We start from the raw sequence: 21,407 nt of genomic DNA on the forward strand, positions 1-21,407 counted from the left end.
GCAAACAGACCTGAGGAAAGGGTGGAAGTCTTCAGGGGTAAGCAGAGGGTCACTTCTGAAGCTGGGGTCGCAGGCTGTTATACAGGCAGGGAGCAGGGAAGGGAGACTAGAAGTCAGCAGAAGGTGGTCCTGGGAGGCTAAGAAGGGTAGAGCTTGTTAAGGGCTTCTCCTTCATTTCTAGATACCACAGTGACTGTTGTTCAGGCCCTCGGGAAGTGCGTGCTCCACCTGCTCTCTGACCAAGCCAGCTGCCCTCACATGGATCATGCCTCATTGGTTCCCAAACACACCCTGACTCCCAAAGTCTTACCCCTCCCTCCAAAGTCCACCTCTCCCCTTCACCCCCTCCAGGAATTCTCTAGCCACCAGGCTGGGCTGGAGTCCAGACGCCCAGGCTTCCAGGAAGAGAGTAGAGGATGTAAGGGTCTATTTTTCCTCAAGCTTAAGCCTAAGCCATATCCCCGAGCCACACTGACAGCAGGCACACGGGCTGCCTTTCCCTGAACTCTTCCCGTGGGCATGAACTTGTGTGTATACACGCACACACGCACCCATACAAGCCAGTTCTGAGCCTACTGCTCTCCGCCTTGTTTTTGAGACGGGGTCTCACTGATCCTGGAACTTGTTATTTCATCCAGACTGGCTGGCTAGCAAAGCCCCAGGACCTGCTGTCTCCACTGTCTCCCACCCAGTGCTGTACGGGGCTTACAAAGCTGAGCCACCACACCCAGCTCTGACATAGGTGCTGAGGATCTGAACTCAGGCCTTACGCTTGCACAGCCAGGGTCTTAGCCACCGAGCCGTCTCCCCAGCCCCTCTCCCTGAACTTCTACCCGGCTCCCTACACTACAGGTGTTCTCCTGCTTTACTACACCACAGCTTTTTTTTTTTTTTTTTGAGGGAGGAGGTTCTCGATGTAGCCTTAGCTGTTCTGGAACTTGCTATGTAGTCCAGGCTGGCCACAAATCACAGAGATCCCCCTGCCTTTGGTGGTGGGGACAGGACGGGACGATTTCAAGGCATGTGCCACCTCGCCCAGCCCGGCTTTCCCAGTTTTGTTTCGTTAACATCTTCCCATACTCTCTTGGGGTTTGGTTCTCAGCGTTCTTCCTCCAGGACCTCTCCAGCTACTGTGCAATGAAAAGCCCCCCCACTCATTTTGTCTATCACAGCTCCTGGTTTGAAATTGATTCAATAATTTGCCTTTTATTATTTGATTCAAGTCTGACATCCCTCCTCCATCATAATCTCAAGGAGGTCATGGATGGGATAGTTGGCCACTTGTGCCTGGGGCCATAGTAGGTACTCAGCAAATACTTGTTGGATGATTGTCCACAGCCAGACATACTCAACACCTGCAAGGAGACTGCGAGCTTCAGAGCGGGCCTGCCAGGAGTGGCCCCGGCCTGGGGCATCCCCCATGTCCTAGTCTTAGATACCTGGCCTGAGGAAGGAGGGAAGAAGTGAGCAGCGGCTGTAGCCCTACAATAATCAAGTCTGGGCCAGGCTGCTGTGTGAGGGGTGGGGTGGGGGTGGGGGTACTAACTGAGCACCAGGAAGACCTGGGACGGTTGGCTGGCCCTCAGGGTTTCCAGCCCTGCCTTAGACTGCTTTCTGACTGGCCAGGATCAGTTTTCCTCTTACCAAAACCGCCCCTACTACCCAAGGAGTCTGAAAGGACTACAGAGGTCAGAAGCAGGGAAAAAAAAAAAAAATCCCACTGCTTTCAGCCAGGAGGGCGTGGCTGAGGGAGGAGCCCACAGGTAGGCGCTTCTGCCGAGGTGCCTGGAGAGGTCTGTGTGTGTGGTGGCCAGGTTGTAAGGCGGAATAGGTCCGCACTGGTCACCGCAGAGAGACTAAAGGCGTGTCTTCACCCCCCGTGGCCATTTCCTGCCAAGAAGTCCGCCGCTCACTGGCTTCACCTTCCCCGTCGTCGTAGATCCTGGGATTCCTCACTTCTGAGCCCACATCTAAATCCTGCCTTTCAAAACCAGCCTTCCTTCCTTCTCTACCAACAGTCTCCCCCGGGGGCCCTCGTCCTGGGCCATGGCCCTAAGGGTGGGCCTGGGACCTGGGCAGCTGGAAGCCGTGGCCATTCTGCTTCTTATCGGATTGCTCCAGTCAAGAATGGGTAAGTGTGGATCAGCGGGGAGGGAGGGCTGGAGAGAGGGCAGTGGTGAGAGCAGGCAGAGAGAACCCCGTGTAGAACACAGCTCTCCTCCCGGATTCCTGAGTCTCTGTGTTACCAGTTAGCCGTCTTCTCCTGTCGGCCCCCATAGCCAGGAGTTGCCCTCTGGGAAAGTGGTGCGTGTTAGGGGTCTGGAACTCGGGCCATCATGCTTACTCCTCCGTCTTTCTTTCCCTCCAGGAGCTGACGGGGCTGAAGGTGAGGCTTTCTGGGGAACTGGGAGAAGGGAAGTGAGGGTACACCAGTTCGGGGTCCCCTGGTGGGTTCTAGGGGCTCTTGTCACCCTGCTGAGCTTGCTCACCTAGCCACACTAAGTGTCCCAACAGCTCTGTGAGTATGGATGGAATCACGGCTCTTGTTTTATGGGGAAACTGAGGTGAAGAGAAGCAGTGAGCTGTCCAAGGGCATGGTCTGACTCTCAGTGTGGATACCGGAGGTGGTTCTGAGGGAAACTACACAGACCAGCTCCTAGGCAGACTGGTTTTCAGTCGGAGCTTAACTGTTTAGTGGCCTTGTCTCCTTATCTTTCCAAGCTCCAGTTTCTTTGCCCTAAAAGCTGTCAGCTCTGTTCTAGGGCCCCTTTGGGCCCAGACGGGCCACAGCAGGCTGAGTGGTAGCCATTGTCATGATTATGAGGGAATGGAGTCTGGATGGCTGTTTCCTCTGCTTGAGGAAGCCGTGAAAGGCAGTTTTCACCCCACTCCCCTGCCAGCTCAGTGGAGGCTGGGCCACATCACAGAGTATCCAATTGTTTCAATGTTAAACCACATCCATAGCTCTGTGTGGGGATAGGGTGGAAAGAGGGGTGTCCCTAGGCAACGCACAGGTTGATACAGTTGGAACAGTCATAGGCGTGAGAACAGTTGTCAGCCTGGACAGTGGACAGAGAGGGCCCTGGAAGCTGAGAACACCACCTTTGAGTCAGCCAGCTAGATCAGAGCAGGCTGTGGAGGGGCAGCACTTGGGAAGGCTCTCCAACCTAGCAGAGACAGGGTGGGAAAGGCATTCATAGAGTGCCTGGTATTAACAAAGGTCCAGAGGTTACGTAGTGCATGGCCCAGTGTATGTGACAGGAGGTGTCTAGGGCAATAGTCAGAGGACAGTGTCAGGTGCATCTGGAACGTATCTTTTTATTTTGCCTGTGTGGATGTATGTGTGTCACATGAGTGTCTGGTGCCTTTGGAGGTCAGAGGTATCAGATCCCCTGGAACTAGAATTTAGGAGCGTTGTGAGCTGCCACGTGGGTGCTGGAAACCAAACCTAGGCCTCTGCAAGAGTAACAAGTGCTCTTAACAGCTGAGCCATCTCTCCAGCACCTGGAATGTATCTTAAGGTCAGGTGGAGACACGGAAGAGCTTAGCAAGACCATGACTTGGTCAAATTTGTGGTTTATAAAGATACTCAGATATGTAAGGGGTAGACTGGATAGAAAGCAAGAAGGCTTGGGAGGAAGGGGCTGCCATGACACTTGAGTAGGAGAGCACCAGGCAGTGAACTTCTCAGGGCTGTTGAGCCAGAGGGTGGGAAGGCAGCTGGATATGAATGCACTTCCCAGGCTCTGAACCCAGTCTCAGTGTGTGGGGGTGGCGGGGCTAAGGGCTGCTGTGGGGGGCGGGGGAGGGGGTCGTGCACAGAAAGGCCGGCCCTCACCTTCCCTTCTTCCCTGGACAGCCCCGTGTGGTGCAGTCATGCAGCCACGCATCACAGGCGGTAGCAATGCCAAGCCTGGCCAGTGGCCCTGGCAGGTCAGCATCACCTACGATGGCGTCCATGTGTGTGGAGGGTCACTGGTGTCCAATCAATGGGTGGTGTCAGCTGCTCACTGCTTCCCCAGGTACCAGCCGGTGGAGGGGTGGAGGGAGGGTCAAAAGTGGGTTGGAAACAGCATTTGGGTGACAGGCCTGAAATCCCAGTGCTTGGGAGGTGGAAACAGGATCAGAAGTTCAAGGTCATCCACAGCTACTGCATAGTCAATTCAAGGCCAGCTTGACCCTGTTTACATTGAACCCTGTCTCAAAAAAAAAAAAAAGGAAGGAAGGTAGAGAAAGAAAGAAAAAAAAAAAGCATGCCATGGGTCAGTCCAGACCATAGGTCAGACTAGTTCCTGGTGTGGGCTTAAGAGTATCAGTAGTCTTGGGCCACACTTAGTGGTCACGCTTTAATCCCAGCACTCAAGAGGCAAAGACAGGCGGATTTCTGTGAGTTCAAGGCCAGCCTAGTATACATAAAGTTCCAGGACAGCCAGGGATAAATAATGAGATCACACACACACACACACACACACACACACACACACACACACACACACAAAAGTTCAAAGTGTGGTTAGGGGCATGGGTAAAACTAGGTCCTCAGTGCCATACAGGATGTGAGCTAGGACAGCATAAGGTACCAAGGGTCAGGGGACAGAAGAGGTGTCTCAGGTCCTGCCCTTTGCCTCTCTGCCTGCAGAGAACATTCCAGGGAACAGTATGAGGTGAAGATGGGGGCCCACCAGCTGGACTCCTACAACAACGAGACCGTGGTCCGCACAGTGGCTCAGATCATGACCCACTCAAGCTACCGTGAAGAGGGCTCCGAGGGTGACATTGCACTCGTCCGCCTCAGCAGCCCTGTCACCTTCTCCCGCTACATCAAACCCATCTGCCTCCCTGCAGCCAATGCCTCCTTTCCCAATGGCCTCCAATGTACTGTCACAGGATGGGGGCATGTGGCCCCTTCAGGTGAGGCGAGGCACTGGGTGCCAAGGGACAGGGAAGGGGAAGCTGATTGGGTTGGGGACCCTGAGTAAAAACATTTTGTTCCCACAGTGAGCCTCCAGATGCCCAGGCCACTGCAGCAACTTGAGGTACCACTGATCAGCCGTGAAACCTGTGGCTGCCTGTACAATATCAATGCCGTGCCTGAAGAACCCCATACTATCCAGCAGGACATGCTGTGTGCTGGCTATGTGAAGGGAGGCAAAGATGCTTGTCAGGTAAGGGCAAGGGCCCAGGGCCCGGAGACAAGTATCCCCTGAGAGGTGGAGGGCTGGGTGGAGTGGGCATGGATGACTGTTGGCCAGACGTATGTCCTGACAGAGCTTTTTTTTTCTTAGGGTGACTCTGGGGGCCCACTCTCTTGTCCCATAGAAGGCCTCTGGTATTTGGCAGGCATTGTGAGCTGGGGTGATGCCTGTGGAGCCCCCAACAGGCCTGGAGTATATACTCTAACTTCTACCTATGCCTCCTGGATCCACCACAATGTGGCAGAACTCCAGCCTCGTATGGTTCCCCAAACCCAGGAGTCCCAGCCAGATGGCCACCTCTGCAACCACCATCCTGTCTTCAACTCAGCTCCAGCCCAGGGATTAAGGCCCATACTTTTCCTGCCACTGGGCCTGGCCCTGGGCCTCCTCTGCCTTTGGTTTGAACATTAAGCTACTTAACCCTCAAAACTGACCATGGTTCCAAAACCAACAGCACACCCAAAGACATGTGCCGTTCGGGAGGGCAGTGCACCAACTTTATCTTTGAGCCCATTCTTCTTCATTTGCTCTTTGGGATTATAATCAAGGGCCAAGAAGTTTACGGCCTGTGGAATGGGCCGGAAATTCGAGTTCCCTTTCTCTACTGTCTGCAGTTTATTGGTTAGGCTCCTATGGAGCTCCCAGAAGCCTCAACCAGGAAAATGAGCCCTGATTTCAACCTGTGTCTAGTACACAGCGCAGCTGCCTAGCTGTCTGCTGCAGAAGACCAGCTTCAGGGCCCTAGCCATCCTGACTGATGAGCTCATTACTTTGTCCTCTTCCTGTCTCCTGGGCTTTGTCTGTCCTTCAGATAGGGAAGACCTCAGCCTTACTCCACTGGCTGCCAAGCCTGCTTTGAGCCCAACTCCTGGACTCCGGAGGACTGAGCCCCCACCGGAGCTGGCTGGGGCTTGGATCAGGGTGAGGGATAAAAGGAGCAAGGAGTAAATGTTTTGAACACACCTGGCTGTATGTGAGATGAAATGAAGACTATCACCCTTTGGTATCTCCTTTGCACACCAGCAGAATTTACTTTATTAAAAAATGACACAAAACAGGTCTGTACACATATTTACAGGTTAGAGGCCAGGAAACGTAGGTCCAAAGCTGGGAACAGGCCATTCACTTCTTGGAAAGCTTGACTTGTTTGTGCTTAGGGGGTGCCCACTTGAGGCAGACAGAGTCCACTGTGGGAGAAAAGAGGTATGAGAGGCCGTGGCTCAAGTCTGCTTACACCTGGCTGCTCTTCCTGGGCCCAGGCCAGGTTTCACCTGCTCAGGGTGAGAACAAAAGGGCGACCTCAGTCCTGAGGAGGGGAGGGAGTCCCAGGAATGAGTAACCTGCTCTAGGCCGCAGTCCTGGAAGCCGGTCCAACAGGTTTGGGATCTTGTAACAGCCAAAAAAAAAAAAGGGGGAAGCCTTGGCTCTTATCCCACCCTGCTAAACATGCGAGTGTGCGTACACACACACACACACACACACACACTGCACACAGCAGCACCCCACACACCTGTGATAGGCGGTTTCTTATACTGGGCACTTTTGAGGTGTTCCTCTACCAGCTTAGGTGTGACACAGATCACGTGCTGGCCCTTCCAGTACTTAACCATGTTGAGGGACTGCAGTGTGCTGATGATGTCATTCTGGGTGATGCTGGTCATCTGGCTGTAGAGAAGGAATAGAATACATGGAGACAGGGAAAGAGACAAGACCCATGACACTCTTAGGAGAGCCCACTCCCGCAGGATTCCAAGATGATCCTTCACAGGGTCCCCGATGGACCGTGTATCCTGGACATGGCTGGAAACCGAGGCTCTTACCTAAGATCTTTGATAGACAATGTGCCCCGGAAGTCTCGCAGAATCTCCAGCAAGACCCATGACCAGTAGCTTCGGTAGCTGAGTTTGCCCAGGTCACTCAGTGGCTTCTCTGGAGAACCTACAGTACTCTCCAGCTTGGAGAGCTCATAACCTGGCAGTGACAGAAAGAACTTAAAGATCCAGCCTCGCCCTGCCCCCAGCCCAGCATTCCCAACTACACCCACTTCCTAGACTGTAGCAGCTACTCACTGAAAGCAATGAGGAACTTCCCATAGCCACGCCGCTGGTAGGGGGGCAGTGTCAGGATGCAGGCCACGTTGTTTCCATCTGGGGATTCCTTCTCCTGTGGAGTATGGGGTACTCAGGCCCTTTGGAGGTTCCAGCCCCCAATCTAGTTTATAACACCTTCTTCCCAGGCTCCCCGAACTAGTACCTTAGAAAAGTAGCCGACAATGTGGGCCCCCTGCCTATCTACTTCTGTCAAAATGTAAAAGACAAAGGGCTCCACGTCAAAATACAAGGTCTTGTGGTCCAGGAAAAGCTTGGCCAGCAGACACAGGTTCTGACAATATATCTAGGGATAAGAGACAGAAACATGCTCAGCAAACAGTACAATGCCTCTGCTCTGTCTGGGGACCAGCAGACACTCTGCAGCTCTTTAAGTGCTAGGCTGCACAGAGGAGCCAGGGTCAGGTAGGAGAGTAAGCCCCTCCTCAGGATGGAACAGAATTCAAAGCAGAAAGGAGTCTTGCAGTCAGTGAAGTGGACGGAAGGAGACCCAAAGTGAAGTCCATTAGCGCTAACAGTAACAGGAGAGCTGATCATTGCTTCCCTTATTATTTATTTGTTTTTGAGACAGTGTCTCAATATGTAGTTGTGGCTGACTTGGAATTTATTCTGCAGACCATCAGACACAGAGAGATCTGCCTGCTTCTGCCTCCTGCATTCTGGAACTAAAGGTATGTGCCATCATGCCCTGCCATCATGCCCAACTCGCTGACACTTTGTTAGTGGGGAGGAGGCGCGCACGCACGCACGCACGCACGCACGTTATGGCACACATGTGAATGTTGGAGAGCAACGCTCCAGGATAAACTCAGGCTGTCGGGCTTGCACAGCCAGCACTTTCCCTGTCAAGGGACCACTCTTGAGGGCCAAAGAAGGGGTAGGGTTTGACATGCATGATCGGCTTCAATCTTTACAGACACTAACTTGTGTTTCAGAACAGGAAACTGAGGCCCAGAAAGAGGAGTGGCTTAGGTTCCATGGCTGGTGAATGCCAGGGCAGAAACTCAGCTGGGTCCAGGCTCTGTCCTATTCACAGTCAATGAAAAGCTGCTAAGCAGAAGCTGGTAACTGCCAACCGGAGAGGCCTGCAGCCAGACCAAAAACCTGAGCTGTCTGCCCAACTGGACACAGTTACTGGGCCTCAGTCTAATTGATGCGGACAGGCCTGCCTAGGCCAGCATTAGGAGAGACCATGGTGCCTTGCAGCTGGCTTCCTAGTACAGATTTAAAAGGTTTCTGGTTTTGGTTTCTGTTTTTCACTTTTTTTATTTTTATTTTTGAGAAAGGGTCTTACTATGGCCTTATAATAAGACTTATAGCTCATAGACCAGACTGGCCTTGAACTCTTAGAGACCTGCCTACCTTTGCTTCCCAAGTGCTGGGAATAAAGGCATGTGCTATCACACCCAGCCCTTTTAATTTTCAAGACAGAGTTTAGACAGCCTACAGCTCAGGTTGGTCTCAAATTTGTGGCAATCCTCCTTTCTCAGCCTCCTGGGTGCTCGAATTATAGGTGTGAGTCACCACACACTGGATGTCTGGCTTTTAGACCTCTTCTACTCCCTTATCCAATCTAATACTGTGTGAGGCCAGCACTGCTGGTCTGATGTGACTCAGGGGCCTGAGTGGGGAAGTGCGGTGTTAATTTAAGGCTTCAAAACTGGCAGAAGGTGGAATTGGTAAACACCACCCCCACCCTGTTTCCAGGGGAGGCCCTTCTGTCATTCTACCAGTTCATCCTAAAGGAAGTCAGAGTAGCTGGCAGGGAGCAGGCTCGGTATTCCCCTAGCACAAGGCACCTGAGCCCCAACAGGTCTCCAATAACAACAAAGGCCATGTTTACCAACAGCCTACTAGATGCCAGGCACGTGCCACATACCTGACATTTGTGGTCTCATTTGTTCTACCAAACAGATGAGGTAAACAATTATGACTCTTGACTTATGGATGCGGAAACAGGAACAAAACAAAGTGAAGTAAGTAGTCTGAGACCAGCCAGGAAGTGACATGGTCATCTAAGAAGCCTGCTCGCCTCAGCTTGTACTACATGGCCCTTCAGGGGAGACTAAAACACTTGCTAAAGCCCTCCTAGACACAGCAGGCCAAGGCCAAAGCAAGCCACCACAGTCCATCCCTGCTCCCTGCATCCCTCTGGGAAGCAGGAACTCAGCTGCAGCCTCAGAACTGAATAGGAAATCTCTTACAAAAGCACTTCCCTTCCAGGCAAACATCTCTGGGCCACTTAGAAAGAGGAAGCTGTTTAAGAGCAGCCTCAGGTAAGACAGTCTCCACTTGAGGCTCCAGAACTAGCCAAACCAGAACCACCCTGTCAGAAAGGGAGTCCCCAGAAAGAGAGGGGAGCCCTGGCCTGAGGTGGTATACCACATGGCCATGTTCACTATGCACCAACACAGGCCAAGCACCAAGGACATGAGACCTCACTTGGCCAAGAGTAGCTAGAGATACCCACTGAAGACTGGTCTCTTCCTGGTGGAGGTGTTAAGAATCACTCAGGAAAGGCAGAGCCAGGTGGATCTCTGTGAGTTTGAGGCCAGTCTGGGCTAAAAAGTGAGTTCCAGGAAAGGCGCAAAGCTATACAGAGAAACCCTGTCTCGAAAAACAAAAAACAAAAAAAAAAAAGAATTACCCAGGAGATAGCCAGTTTCCCACACGCCCTGGGCTACCACTCACCTTATGGTCTTTGCCGTCCACTTCATACACAGAGATGTTGCTCTTTCGATAGATCTCCTTCCCTGGGGGCTGCCGCCACTGACACTGGCCCTGGGGAGCAGGGTGAGGGAACAAGCTTCAGACCTTTATTTTCTGCTAAGTGACTTCCACTCAGCACTGTGTGGCCGAGTCTCGGCCTCTCGTTTTGCCATGTGCTTACGTTCAGGGCTTTATGTTCAGTAACCGTTTCCAAACCAGAACACAATCAATTTCCTAACTAAGGCACAAACAGGCTAATAACTTGCAAGCATCACAATCAACTGATTTTGGGTGTGGCCATGACCTAAACCTCATGTGTTCACCTGGGTCCCGCTTGGGAGACACCCTGCTGTGCTAGTGAAGAGCGCCCCCTTCCTGCCCGCTGTAGTACAGCACTCCTTCCTACCGGCTGACATCATTGCTCAGGAGCTTTTTGTTGCCCCTTTTCTCTTTTGCCCTGAGGGGCCCAACACCAGGCTTTATCGGAAAGGGCAAGGAACTTGAATAGTTTGGTCCCACTCTGTAGAAGAGGAAACTGAGGTCTTGAGGAGTAGAGTAAGCTGGGCAAAGTTACCCCACCAGCAGTGGGAAAGATGTCTCTATTTTCTCTTTTTGTCTTTCCCTCCTTTCTTCAAACAAACTTAAAAAAATAAATAAATAAATAAAACCACTTTTATTTTCTAGCAGGGCATGGTGGTGCACATCTTCAGTCCCAGAACTCTGAAGGTAGCGGCAGAAGCAGAGGCAGATGGATCTTTGTGAGTTTAAGGCCAGCTTACAACTCTGTGTGTGTGTGTGTGTGTGTGTGTATACTTGAGTGCATGTTCCAGCAGGGACAAGAGGGGGGCTTTAGGTCTCCTGGAGCTGGAGTTACAGGTACCTCACATGGGTGCTGCGAACTGAACTTGGGTCCTCTGCAAGAGAATTCAATGTTCTTGACCCCTGAGCCATCTCTCCAAGTCCTGCTTTCCTTCTTTATGCAGTTCAAGCCACCCTAGAACTCACTATCTAGCCGAGGATGACCCTGAACTTCTGATCTTCCTATCGCCATCCCCTAGACACCAGGATAGAGGAAATATCGCCACACCCAGAGGACTCCAGGTCTCTAGTCCCCTGGTGGTTTTTTGCCAACTTCTCTGGACTCATCCCTGGGTGGGCGACTGCCCTGCTGCAGGCCCAGCCTCACCAGGTGGAAGCGGTAGCTCTTCTCATACTTCATGTACTTGAGGCAGTACTCGCAGAGCCAAAGCTTGGGCTGCTTCCCATAGTCTTCTGGGAAAGGTGAGAAATACCAGGCATCAATTTCATAGTTCCCAATGTGGATCTTGTCTACATACTTCACTTTGGTGATCTGCAGACAGGGAGAGCAGGGGGCAGGCAGAGCTCAGAGCTCAGCAGGAATGAGGAGGGCAGGGAGGACCCCAGCTGGTCCCCAGACCCTGCTTATTCTTACCGCCTCATGTTCCTTTTCCAAGGCTGCTGTGGTGGGGTCCATCTCTGCATAGGTCTGGACAAGAAGTGCACAGAGATGAATAGACATGGTTAGACTGTCCCGCATCCTAGAACTCAGTGCTTATCTACTGTCGTCTACAATAATAAGACCTCACAGTAATAATAAATAATCACGCCAATAGCTCATTTGTTTTACTTTGTTGGGAGGCTGGCTCTTCTGAGCTCCTCTCCTGTCTGCCTACCTCCCCACACATTCAGATGCCTCAGCCTGGACCTTAAGCTACATAAGCAGGGCCTGGGGTCAGGCCTGGTGGTTCGTGGTTAGGTTAAGAGCTTCAGCCTGGCAGTGGTAGTGCTTGCCTTGAATCCAAGCACCTGGGAACCTAAAGTAGGAGAAGTTAAATCAGTAAGTGTGAAGCCAGTCTGGACTATGTGGGACCCTTGTCAAAACAAACAACAACAATAATCAGATTGAGGCAGGGTGTGGTGGCACACGTTTTTTAAATCCCAGCACTCAAAAGGCAGAGATAGGCAGATCTGCAGATCTCTGAGTTTGAAGCCAGCCTGGTGTACAGAATGAGTTCCAGGACAGTCAGGGATACACAGAGAAACCATGTCTCCACACAAACAACAGCAACAACAAAAACAAGCAAACAAACAAAGAGCTTCAGCTGTACACTGGGCCATGCACGTCCAGAGTAAGATCAGCTGCTGGCTCAGGTCCCCCTCCTGAACACCAGACCTCAGCAGCTCCTGAGGATGCTCCGTGGCGTGTGTGTGTGTGTGTGTGTGTGTGTGTGTGTGTGTGTCCGTCCCGCCTTCTCATGTCAGACAGTAGGTGTCCAGAAAGGACTTCCAGGCTCCTCTTCCTCTGGGGCCCTCTCTTAAACATCACTGCCTGTCACTGGCTGACTTGCTCTTAAGACTCCTTACCCTGGTGGCTGACCTAACCAGTGGCCAACTGAGTGGACGCCAGCTCTTATCTCCATGGCATCTCTGGAATCGGTTCCAGTAGAACTTTTCTCTGACACACTCCAAACGATCACTGCTACTTTAGGTCTGGACAACTGACAAGGGTTTCTTAAACTCCCTGCTACATCTCAGCCCCTCAAATCCACAGCTATCAAAACGTTTCTTCCAGCCTTCAACCTTTTACACTGTAGTTACTTCCACTCTGAGAATGCCCTTCCTTCTCCTCATGCTCGTGGCAGAGCACGGGTCAGGTGAGTCTATGACAGAGCTCTGTGAACTATCATGTATGATTAATTTTGCTCTTTCCGGTTGTTCAAGGCCCAACATCATTCCCAAGCATCTTCCAGTAAGTCTGACTAAATTCATTCACTTTTGTGTTGGGTTGTTTTTTATTATTATTATTATTATTATTATTATTATTATTATTATTATTATTATTATTATTATTTTAAAGATTTATTTATTTATTATGTATACAGTGTTCTGCCCGCACACCAGAAGAGGGCACCAGATCTCATTACAGATACTTGTGAGCCACCATGTGGTTGCTGGGAATTGAATTCAGGACTTCTGGAAGAATAGCCAGTGCTCTTAACCTCTGAGCCATCTCTCCAGCCCCTAATTATGTTGTTTTTGAGACAGGGTCTCAGTATGTATAGCACACTGGTCTGGAATTTGCCCTATATTCTAGACTGGCCTTGAACTCGAAACTTACAGGAAATTCTTATCTCAGCTGAACAATCCTTCCTACCTTAGGTCCCCAGTGCTGTGACTACAGGTATGTACCACCATACCTGGCCTTAACAGGGAATTCTTATTGCAATTTTAGAGAGTAGTAAACAGACAGAATGGGATGAAGTCACTTGCCCGTGGGTACCAGCAACTGCCAAGCACTCTATAGATATTATTTCATTTAGCTTTTAAATGAATCTTTGAAACAAGAGCACTTGTTATTCCCATTATACAAAAGAGGAACCTAAGGTACAAAGAAGCAAAGTCACTTGCCCAAGGTCACAGAACTGGTACACAGAACAGAGTGGCTTTGGTCTGCCCAATTTCAACAAAGACAGGAAAAACAAAAGGAACAAAGATTTTTCTCTTCAAACATCTCTTTAAACTGTATTTCTCAATTTTCACAAAGCACAATTCTTTTCTGCAAATACATTAAAGAATTACAAAACCACTATTTTTCTTAAATGTTGCAATTTATTTAGAATTAAACATTGATTAGAATAGGATGGTGGTACACACCTGTATCCCAGCACTTCAGAGGTGGAGGCAGGGGAATCAGTTCAAGGTCATCCTTGGCAATATATCAAGTTTGAGGCCATGTCTCAAAAAACCCAACCAATGAACAGGCAAAAATTATGTAGCTTCTAAAGAACCTTGCTGACAGTTTTATCACTCACCCATCACTACTCAGCCCACCCATTATCTACCTGCTGACTGAGAGTCACTCTATTCAAATCAGAGGCCAGCCTTTTAAACCTGTGCTGTCCAAGAGAACAGCCATTAATCACAAGTACTATTTAAATGCAAATTCATGACAATTAAAAAAAAATTCCACAGAGCTGTTAGAGAAACCCTATCTCATCCTTCCCCCCAAAAAAATTCTAGTCAAACTGGACATGCACAAATTAGTACTGACGAGCCCCAGGTGACTAGAGGAGCTACCGTATTGGCTAGAACAGCCCATAATCCATTTATAACAATTCAACTAGACAGTGCTACCCTCACCCTGGAGAGCCTTTCTAGCTTAGGGTATTGAAAGGATTTCTTATTGAAGCATAGTTGGCATTGTACCCAGTTGAAATGTCTGTGTATATATACATGTATGGATTAAAAGTCAAACACAACTACCTCAAAACAGTACTTACCCCTAAGAAAACACCAATATTGTCTACATTTTCCTATTTCTTTCTTCCATTCAAACAATTTTAAAGGGATGGAAAAATGGCTGAGGGGTTAGGCATATTTGCTGCTCTTGCAGAAGACCTGGGTTCGGTTCCCAGCACACACATGGTGGTTCACAGCCATTTGTAACTGCAAATGGAATCCAACACCCTCTTCTGAACTCTGTGGGCACCAGACGTACATGTGGTACACATGCAGGCAACATTCATACCCATAAATCTAAAAAGCTGCTTTTACAAAATGTAAATGTTATACACGCCACACCCAAACAAGTTCCCAGCCTGTGGACTTGTTAACACACTGTGTCCACAGTGTGAAAAGCACTGTGCACTGTGCTCACCAAGAGTGTGTAAGCAGAACTAGGATGCTGAGGCTCATGGCTGCTGCAGTGCCTTAGCCTGGAAATCAATGTAGGACTCTAGGTCTGCTCTTTTCGAAATTATTCAGAAAAATGTCACTTTTCCTTTCTTCCTTCTCTCTCTTCTCGAAGCATGTTTGCCTTAACACTCTGGGCCTCCCTCCAACATTTTTGCTTCTTTACTCCTCTAAACTTGGCTCCCTGACATGTGGCTGACTACCCACCATGCATCTGACCTTCATGCCATTTTAAATGGCATGACTCTTTTTTCCTAAACTTTACACCCTGCCTGCCTTGGGGTTTTTCTAATAAAACTGTCAAACTTCCAAAACAGAAAGAAAGGAGGGAAAGAGAAAAGAAATGGAGGTTCAGAGTGAGCGGAACATAATCCCCAGGAACAGGAAAGGCCAGCCTGGGCTACACAGTCACAAGAAACCAAGATAGCGAAGCATGATGACTCACTCCTGTAAGCCTAGCACTTGGGAAGTAGGCACAGGAGAATCAGGTCAAGATCTGCCTTGGCTATGTAGAAGTCTAAGGCCAGGCTGGCTACATGAGACAGTCTCAAAAAACAAAAAGAGCCATTGAGGGGCCAGGCAGCGGTGGCGCACGCCTTTAATCCCAGCACTCGGGAGGCCCAGCCAGGTGGATCTCTGTGAGTTCAAGGCCAGCCTGGTACTGAGCAAGCTGGTCTACAAAGCTACAGAGAAACTGACTTGAAAAACCAAAAAAAGGGGCCATTACGGTGGCTCAGTGGGTGCTGACATGTGCAGTGTAAGCCTAGAGACCTAAGCTTGATCCCTGGAACTTACTTAAAGGTAGGAGAGGACTGACTTCACAGTTGCTCTCTAGCCTCCACATTCTCCAATCAGCACGCAACCCCGGCACAGACACACAGACACACACACAGACGGACACACACACAGACGGGGACACACACACACACACACACACACACACACATTTTAAAGAATAATCCTGGTTTTGGATACATGTAACCAAAACCATGGTTAGGATCTGGACCCTAAGACAATGTACTTCCTAATAAGATTTCTTTCTTTTTTTAAGATTTATTTATTTTTTATGTATATTGGGGTTTTGCCTGCATGCATGTCTGTGTGAGGATGTCAGATCCCCTGGAACTGGAGTTACAGACAGTTGTGAACTGCCGTGTGGGTACTGGGAATTGAACCCAGGTACTTTGGAAGAGCAGCCAGTGCTCTTAACCACTGAACCATCTCTCCCGTCCCCTAATGAGACTTCTAAACCTACCTGTGCTCCCTCTGTAAACGAAGAATGATGATCAGCAAAAGGCCCCTCTGAAAGGAGGGAATGAAGTCTTTTTAACCGAATACTTTGGCTCACAAACCATAATGTATGGCATAACTCCTGCCCACCTTTTAACCAGCTGTTTAACTTTGACATGCTAAGTTCTCTGAGCCTAAGAACAAATTTTCCCTGCGGTGATGGACTATTGGGGAGGATTTTTTACAGCACTCAGCATGGTGCTAGATAAGCAAGTAACTGACGTAATCTTGTTTTCTTTTCCTTCCCTTTGGACTTCAAGTTCCAGAGTTCCAGTCCTAACTGTACCATTTCCTTGCTGTGAGAGAGCAAGTCTCTTCTCTCTATAAGCTGAGGTTTTTTAACATATGAAGAATAAATGAGAGATAAAATCCCTGGCACACAAGATTTTAAGTGGGAGGTGCTATGGAAAAGGGGAGGGGCCAAGACCTTCTGTACGTGGTTGATCTCATCATGCTTTCGTTTTTGGTTTCGAGTGATCTTGCGCTCCGGCTGCTCCGCCAGCTCACTCAGGTATTTCTCAGAGTTCTTTTGCACGGCATCCTTCACAGTCTTGGTCAATGCCAGTCGGTTCTTGTCCACCCATTCGTCCAGTCGCCTGTTAACTGTTAAGATGGACCATGAGGGAGTGACCTGCTACCTCTTCCTTCCACCCAGCCCAATGGCCCCAAACACTCACAGCCCACATAGTGTACGTAGAATTCTTCCCGGCCCTCCTGGTCATTCACTCTAGACTGGATCACTTCTGCTGAATCTGTAAAGGAAAAAAAGGGATCTGACGCACTGAGGGATAATTTCCAGATTCACATACCCGTTATGGCACTTATTCACCCTGTAAAGGTGAGCTAGGTTAGGACTGAAGTTTTGGGGACAGGGAGAGGCAGTGAGGCTTACCCAGGGCCAGAGATCTGAAAACTGAGGAAACCTGGTATGTGTGTTTTTATGTGTGTTTAAGTCTAGCTCCAAAGTCAGTGATCATTTTAGTCATTCATTTATTTGGGAGATATGGGAGCTGGCTGGGGATTAAGACAGTTTAAGCTTATATATAATTCTCCCTTCACATTTCCTAAATGAATGTAGCTGACCACATTACTTTGACTTTCTGAACCTTAGTTTCTTCATCTGGAAAGTAAGAATAGTGCCTACCTAAAACCGTAAAAGAATGACTTAAATTTTTTAGCACACTGACAGGCACCCAGCAGATCTGTCTAGAAACAAATGCTTGTCTGGCCTTCTGCTCTGCTCTTGCTGGACGGAGAAAGCGGAGACAGTAATGAATCACAAGAGGACTTGCTCTCTAGCAGCTCCCCATTTAACAGAGGAAGGCAGATGATTTTAGCATGCTGCATAGATTATGGCTGAGGTATGAAAAAAATACTACAGAACATATAAGTAATTAACTTTGCCTGAAGGGGTCAAGAATAGGATCACCATGGGAGATAAAGTTAAGAGGTGAGTTAAGAGCGAGATAGGCAAACATGAGAAAGGCTAATGTATTCCAAGAAGAAAGTACAGTGATAAAAGGCTTATAAAGGCAGTCTTTGGCAAGCGGAGCAAGGCCTGGTCTGGTAATAGCCTTTACAAAGAGTGCCTAGAAACTGGAGAGGTCTCAGACATGACCGATACTTTGAGTTTTGTTTTGTTTTTGAGACAGGGTCTCTCTATGTAGTCCTGGCTCTCCTGGAACTTGCTAATCAAGTTAGGCAGGCCTTGAACTCACAGGTATGCCTTCTCAGTACTGGGATTAAAGGTGTGCATACCATGCCCCATGGTTATTCTAGTTTTAAAATTACATTTATTTATCTTATTAGGGGGAGTGGGGAGGGCGCTCACATGTGAAGGTCAGAGGACAACCACTGAGTCATTGTTTCCTTCAACTGTATGGGTTCTGGGGCTAGAACTCAGATCGTCAAGATTGGTGGCAAACACCTTTATCTTTTGAGCCATCTCAGCTTGGAGTTTATTTTGAAGCTAGGAGCCTGGGTTTATTTTGAAGAGGGAAGGAAAAGGAACTTAAGTAAAGGGGAAACGTGTTTTTATGAACTGGGTGTCCTCTTTGCTGGCGATGTAGAGGACCAGAGAACTGTAAATGTAAAGACAAACAAAAAACAAAACAAGCCGGGCGGTGGTGGTGCACGCCTTTAATCCCAGCACTCGGGAGGCAGAACCAGGCGGATCTCTGTGAGTTCAAGGCCAGCCTGGTCTACCAAGTGAGTTCCAGGAAAAGGCGCAAAGCTACACAGAGAAACCCTGTCTCGAAACAAAACAAAACAAAAAAAACAAAACAAAAAACACCAGTGAAGGAACAGAGCAAGAAAAATGAAGCTTGGAATTGGGCAAGAATGAGTGCTCATACGCTTACAATGTGATCACCTTACTGATGGTTTTACAAGAGAAAACAAGCATAATCCCCGACTACAGTCTCCCATCAGAGGCAGTTCCTCAGCTCCCGATATTCTGCGTTCTTTTTTTTTTTTTTTTTTTTTTTTTTTTTTGGTTTTTCGAGACAGGGTTTCTCTGTGTAGTTTTGCACCTTTCCTGGAACTCACTTGGTAGTCCAGGCTGGCCTCGAACTCACAGAGATCCGCCTGGATTCTGCGTTCTTACCTTACCTGAGTCACCACCCTCACCCCAAGACACCTAGCCCCCAAACTCCGCCCTATGGAACACCCATTCGTAAGCCCTGCCCATCCCTAAGCCCCGCCTCTAGGCCCTGGGCCCCGCCCTCACGCCAGGTGCTATCGGGCCGCCGGCACAGGTACGTTTCTCCGATTTCCACGGTGACTTCTGGTTCGCCACGCGCCGGGGTCGGCGGAGAGACGCGGCCCGGAGACCGGGCAGGCCCCTCGACAGCTGCATTTTCCCCGGGCCCGGGCTCGCCCTCCCCCACAATTCCCGAAGTCGTTGCAGCAACTGCGGCTGTCGCTCCCTGTGCCGCCATTGTGGTACCGGAAGTGATGAGCGAGACCGGAGGGACAGCGGCTTTTAGTTCCGGGTCAGGGGGAGGGGGGGCGGAGTCTCGGTGTTGGACTGTGATGTGGTTTCTGTTTCGGGGTGGGTACCCCGAAGGCTATTTGTAGTTACACTCTGGAAACCCGTCCAATCTGATTTTTCCCCCCTTTCTTTTACTGAGACGGTCTAATTATATAGTCCTGAGTGACTTGGAATTCGCTATGTAGACCAGGCCGGCCTTGAACGCACAAGAAATCCACTGGCCTCTATCGAATGCTCAGGTTTAAAGACGTGCGCCACCACTCCCGGACTCAATCTGAGGTTTTGGATGGTTTGTTTGTCTTCTGTTTTTTCTTTTTTTTTTTGAGACAGGGATTTTCTGTGTAGCTCTGGCTGTCCTGGAATTCAGCTTTGTAGACGAGGCTGGTCTCGAACTCAACAGAGATCCGCCTGCCTTTGCCTCCCGAGTGCTGGAATTAAAGGCGTGTGCCACCACCACCAGGCTTTGTTGTTTGTTTTGATACATGGTCCCATGTAGTTGAGGCTGGCTTCATACTTGCTGGCCTAGCTCGTCTCACCTCAGATTCCCAAGGGCTGGGATTAAAGACTGGCACCACCACCTTCTCCTTTTTGGAGAAATGCTCTTCACTGGCTGGCCTCAAACTCTTTGAATTCGTGGCAGTTTTCTGGGGATTACAGTTGTGCTCCGTCATAGCCAATTACATGGGATGCAGAGGACTGAAGCCCAGGGCTTTATGCATACTGCCCACCCCTTGTTTACTTCTTGTTCGGGGTGGGAGTAAAAACAGTTGAGACAGGGAAAGAACAGGTGTGCCAAATAAACTACCTTCAAAATAAACTTTTTTTTTTAAAGAATCACATGTAGTCCCAGCAGGGCTCAAACCTAACGTCGCCAGAGGTGACCTTGGGCTCTCATCACCTGAATGCTGAGGGTAGGATGTGTGTTACCACACCAGGTTCATGCACTGCTAGGGATTGTATCTAAGGCTTCATCAATGCTAGGCAAACACTACCACTGAACTACATCTTCAGCCAGAACGGCAGCTCTTAAAAGGGGTCCTGAGCAGGGATACAATAAAGAGCTATTTTGGCAGTGACTGAAGAATCTTGAGTAGTGACCTTTTTCTGAGTAGTGTATCAAATTCACCGAGACTCAGTAAAGGTTAAGCCATATATCCATATGGTCAAGTCATAGAATTATGTAAACCATGTAGCAGCATTCAAGCTACACTTTTTTTTTTTTTTTTTTTTTTTTTTTTTTGGTTTTTCGAGACAGGGTTTCTCTGTGTAGCTTTGCGCCTCTCCTGGAACTCACTTGGTAGCCCAGGCTGGCCTCGAACTCACAGAGATCCGCCTGGCTCTGCCTCCCGAGTGCTGGGATTAAAGGCGTGCGCCACCACTGCCCGGCTCAAGCTACACTTCTTATTGGTAGATGAAGTGGAGCAACACGTGTCCATTCACCGCCCTCCCCACAATGATCAAGTACGTTGGCCTTCATCACTGTTGGGCCACCTAACACTTGCAGTAGCCTGCCCAGTGCAAAGTATTTTAGGAACTGTATCATAGGCAAAACTAGTAGATGAAAAGAATAACTGTTGGTTATATAACAACGTAGTTCCTGAGCTTTGCAGAACTGAGAAATATGTAGTGATTAGGAATTGGCGTGCACCTGTGACATGGTGCCCACCACCAGTCTTCGATTACCTGTATACAAGCTGTCATTAAATTAGCTTCCTAGCAAGATGGCTTTAAAAAAAAAAAAAAAAAAAAAACAGATTCATTTATTTATTATGCATACAGTGTCCTGCCTGCATGTCAGAAGATGGTATCAGGTCTCATTATAGATGGTTGTGAACCACCATGTGGTTGCTGGGAATTGAAATCAGAACCTCTGGAAGGGCAGCCAGTGCTCTTAACCTCTGAGCCATCTCTCTAGCCCTGCAAGATGACTTTTCTAGGGATAATGCCTGGCATCCAGCTTCTCATAAGCTGGCTTACTGGAATAAAGTTCCTCTTCTCATTCCCAATCATTTAGACTAACTGGCTTGTGCCTCATGGTGAACATACCCAGCACGACTGGTAACTTCCACAGCAGCACACAGCACAGTGTGAGGCAGAGTAGGAACTTGGTAAGCATCTCATTTAGACATTCTCTGAAAGTTCTTTGACTCACAATTTGGTTATCGGTCTTCACAACAGTTCTTAAGAGAGATGCAGCTTGAGGTTGGGATTCAGAAACTGTATCCCAAGAAATATCTGACCACTGGGTCTCTATGAGAGATGGCACTGGGAATAAAATCTTTTCTGGGGAGTGGGGAGCTGGAGAGATGGCCCAGCGATTAAGAGCGAGCATGTAGTGCTCTTGTGGATCTGAGTTCTGCTTCCACATCAGGCAGCTCATTATCTTCTGTAACTCCAGCT

The 21,407-nt window shown here is 49.1% G+C and overlaps 2 protein-coding genes across 2 annotated transcripts; one reads left to right on the forward strand and one right to left on the reverse strand.

Annotated features, from left to right (window-relative positions):
* The first annotated feature begins 1,762 nt into the window (after positions 1 to 1,762).
* Positions 1,763 to 6,191, forward strand: Prss8 (serine protease 8). The gene is made up of 6 exons (XM_052762632.1): positions 1,763 to 2,131; positions 2,369 to 2,386; positions 3,860 to 4,022; positions 4,640 to 4,911; positions 4,999 to 5,165; positions 5,286 to 6,191. Exons 1-6 carry the CDS (start codon positions 2,047 to 2,049, stop codon positions 5,604 to 5,606), a joined length of 1,026 nt encoding a protein of 341 aa, XP_052618592.1. The 5' UTR covers positions 1,763 to 2,046; the 3' UTR covers positions 5,607 to 6,191.
* Positions 6,192 to 6,201: 10 nt separating this feature from the next.
* Kat8 (lysine acetyltransferase 8) lies at positions 6,202 to 18,969 on the reverse strand. The gene is made up of 11 exons (XM_052762630.1): positions 18,744 to 18,969; positions 16,693 to 16,767; positions 16,443 to 16,618; positions 11,466 to 11,519; positions 11,199 to 11,363; positions 9,995 to 10,084; positions 7,449 to 7,589; positions 7,265 to 7,358; positions 7,016 to 7,166; positions 6,706 to 6,860; positions 6,202 to 6,382 (listed from the first exon to the last, which is right to left on the reverse strand). The coding sequence occupies exons 1-11, from the start codon at positions 18,952 to 18,954 to the stop codon at positions 6,318 to 6,320; spliced, it is 1,377 nt and encodes a 458-aa protein (XP_052618590.1). The 5' UTR covers positions 18,955 to 18,969; the 3' UTR covers positions 6,202 to 6,317.
* Between the last annotated feature and the right edge of the window lie 2,438 nt (positions 18,970 to 21,407).

Source organism: Peromyscus californicus, unplaced genomic scaffold, assembly GCF_007827085.1.
Source record: "Peromyscus californicus insignis strain IS unplaced genomic scaffold, ASM782708v3 Scaffold_4__1_contigs__length_199733344, whole genome shotgun sequence".
Lineage (NCBI taxonomy): Eukaryota > Metazoa > Chordata > Mammalia > Rodentia > Cricetidae > Peromyscus > Peromyscus californicus.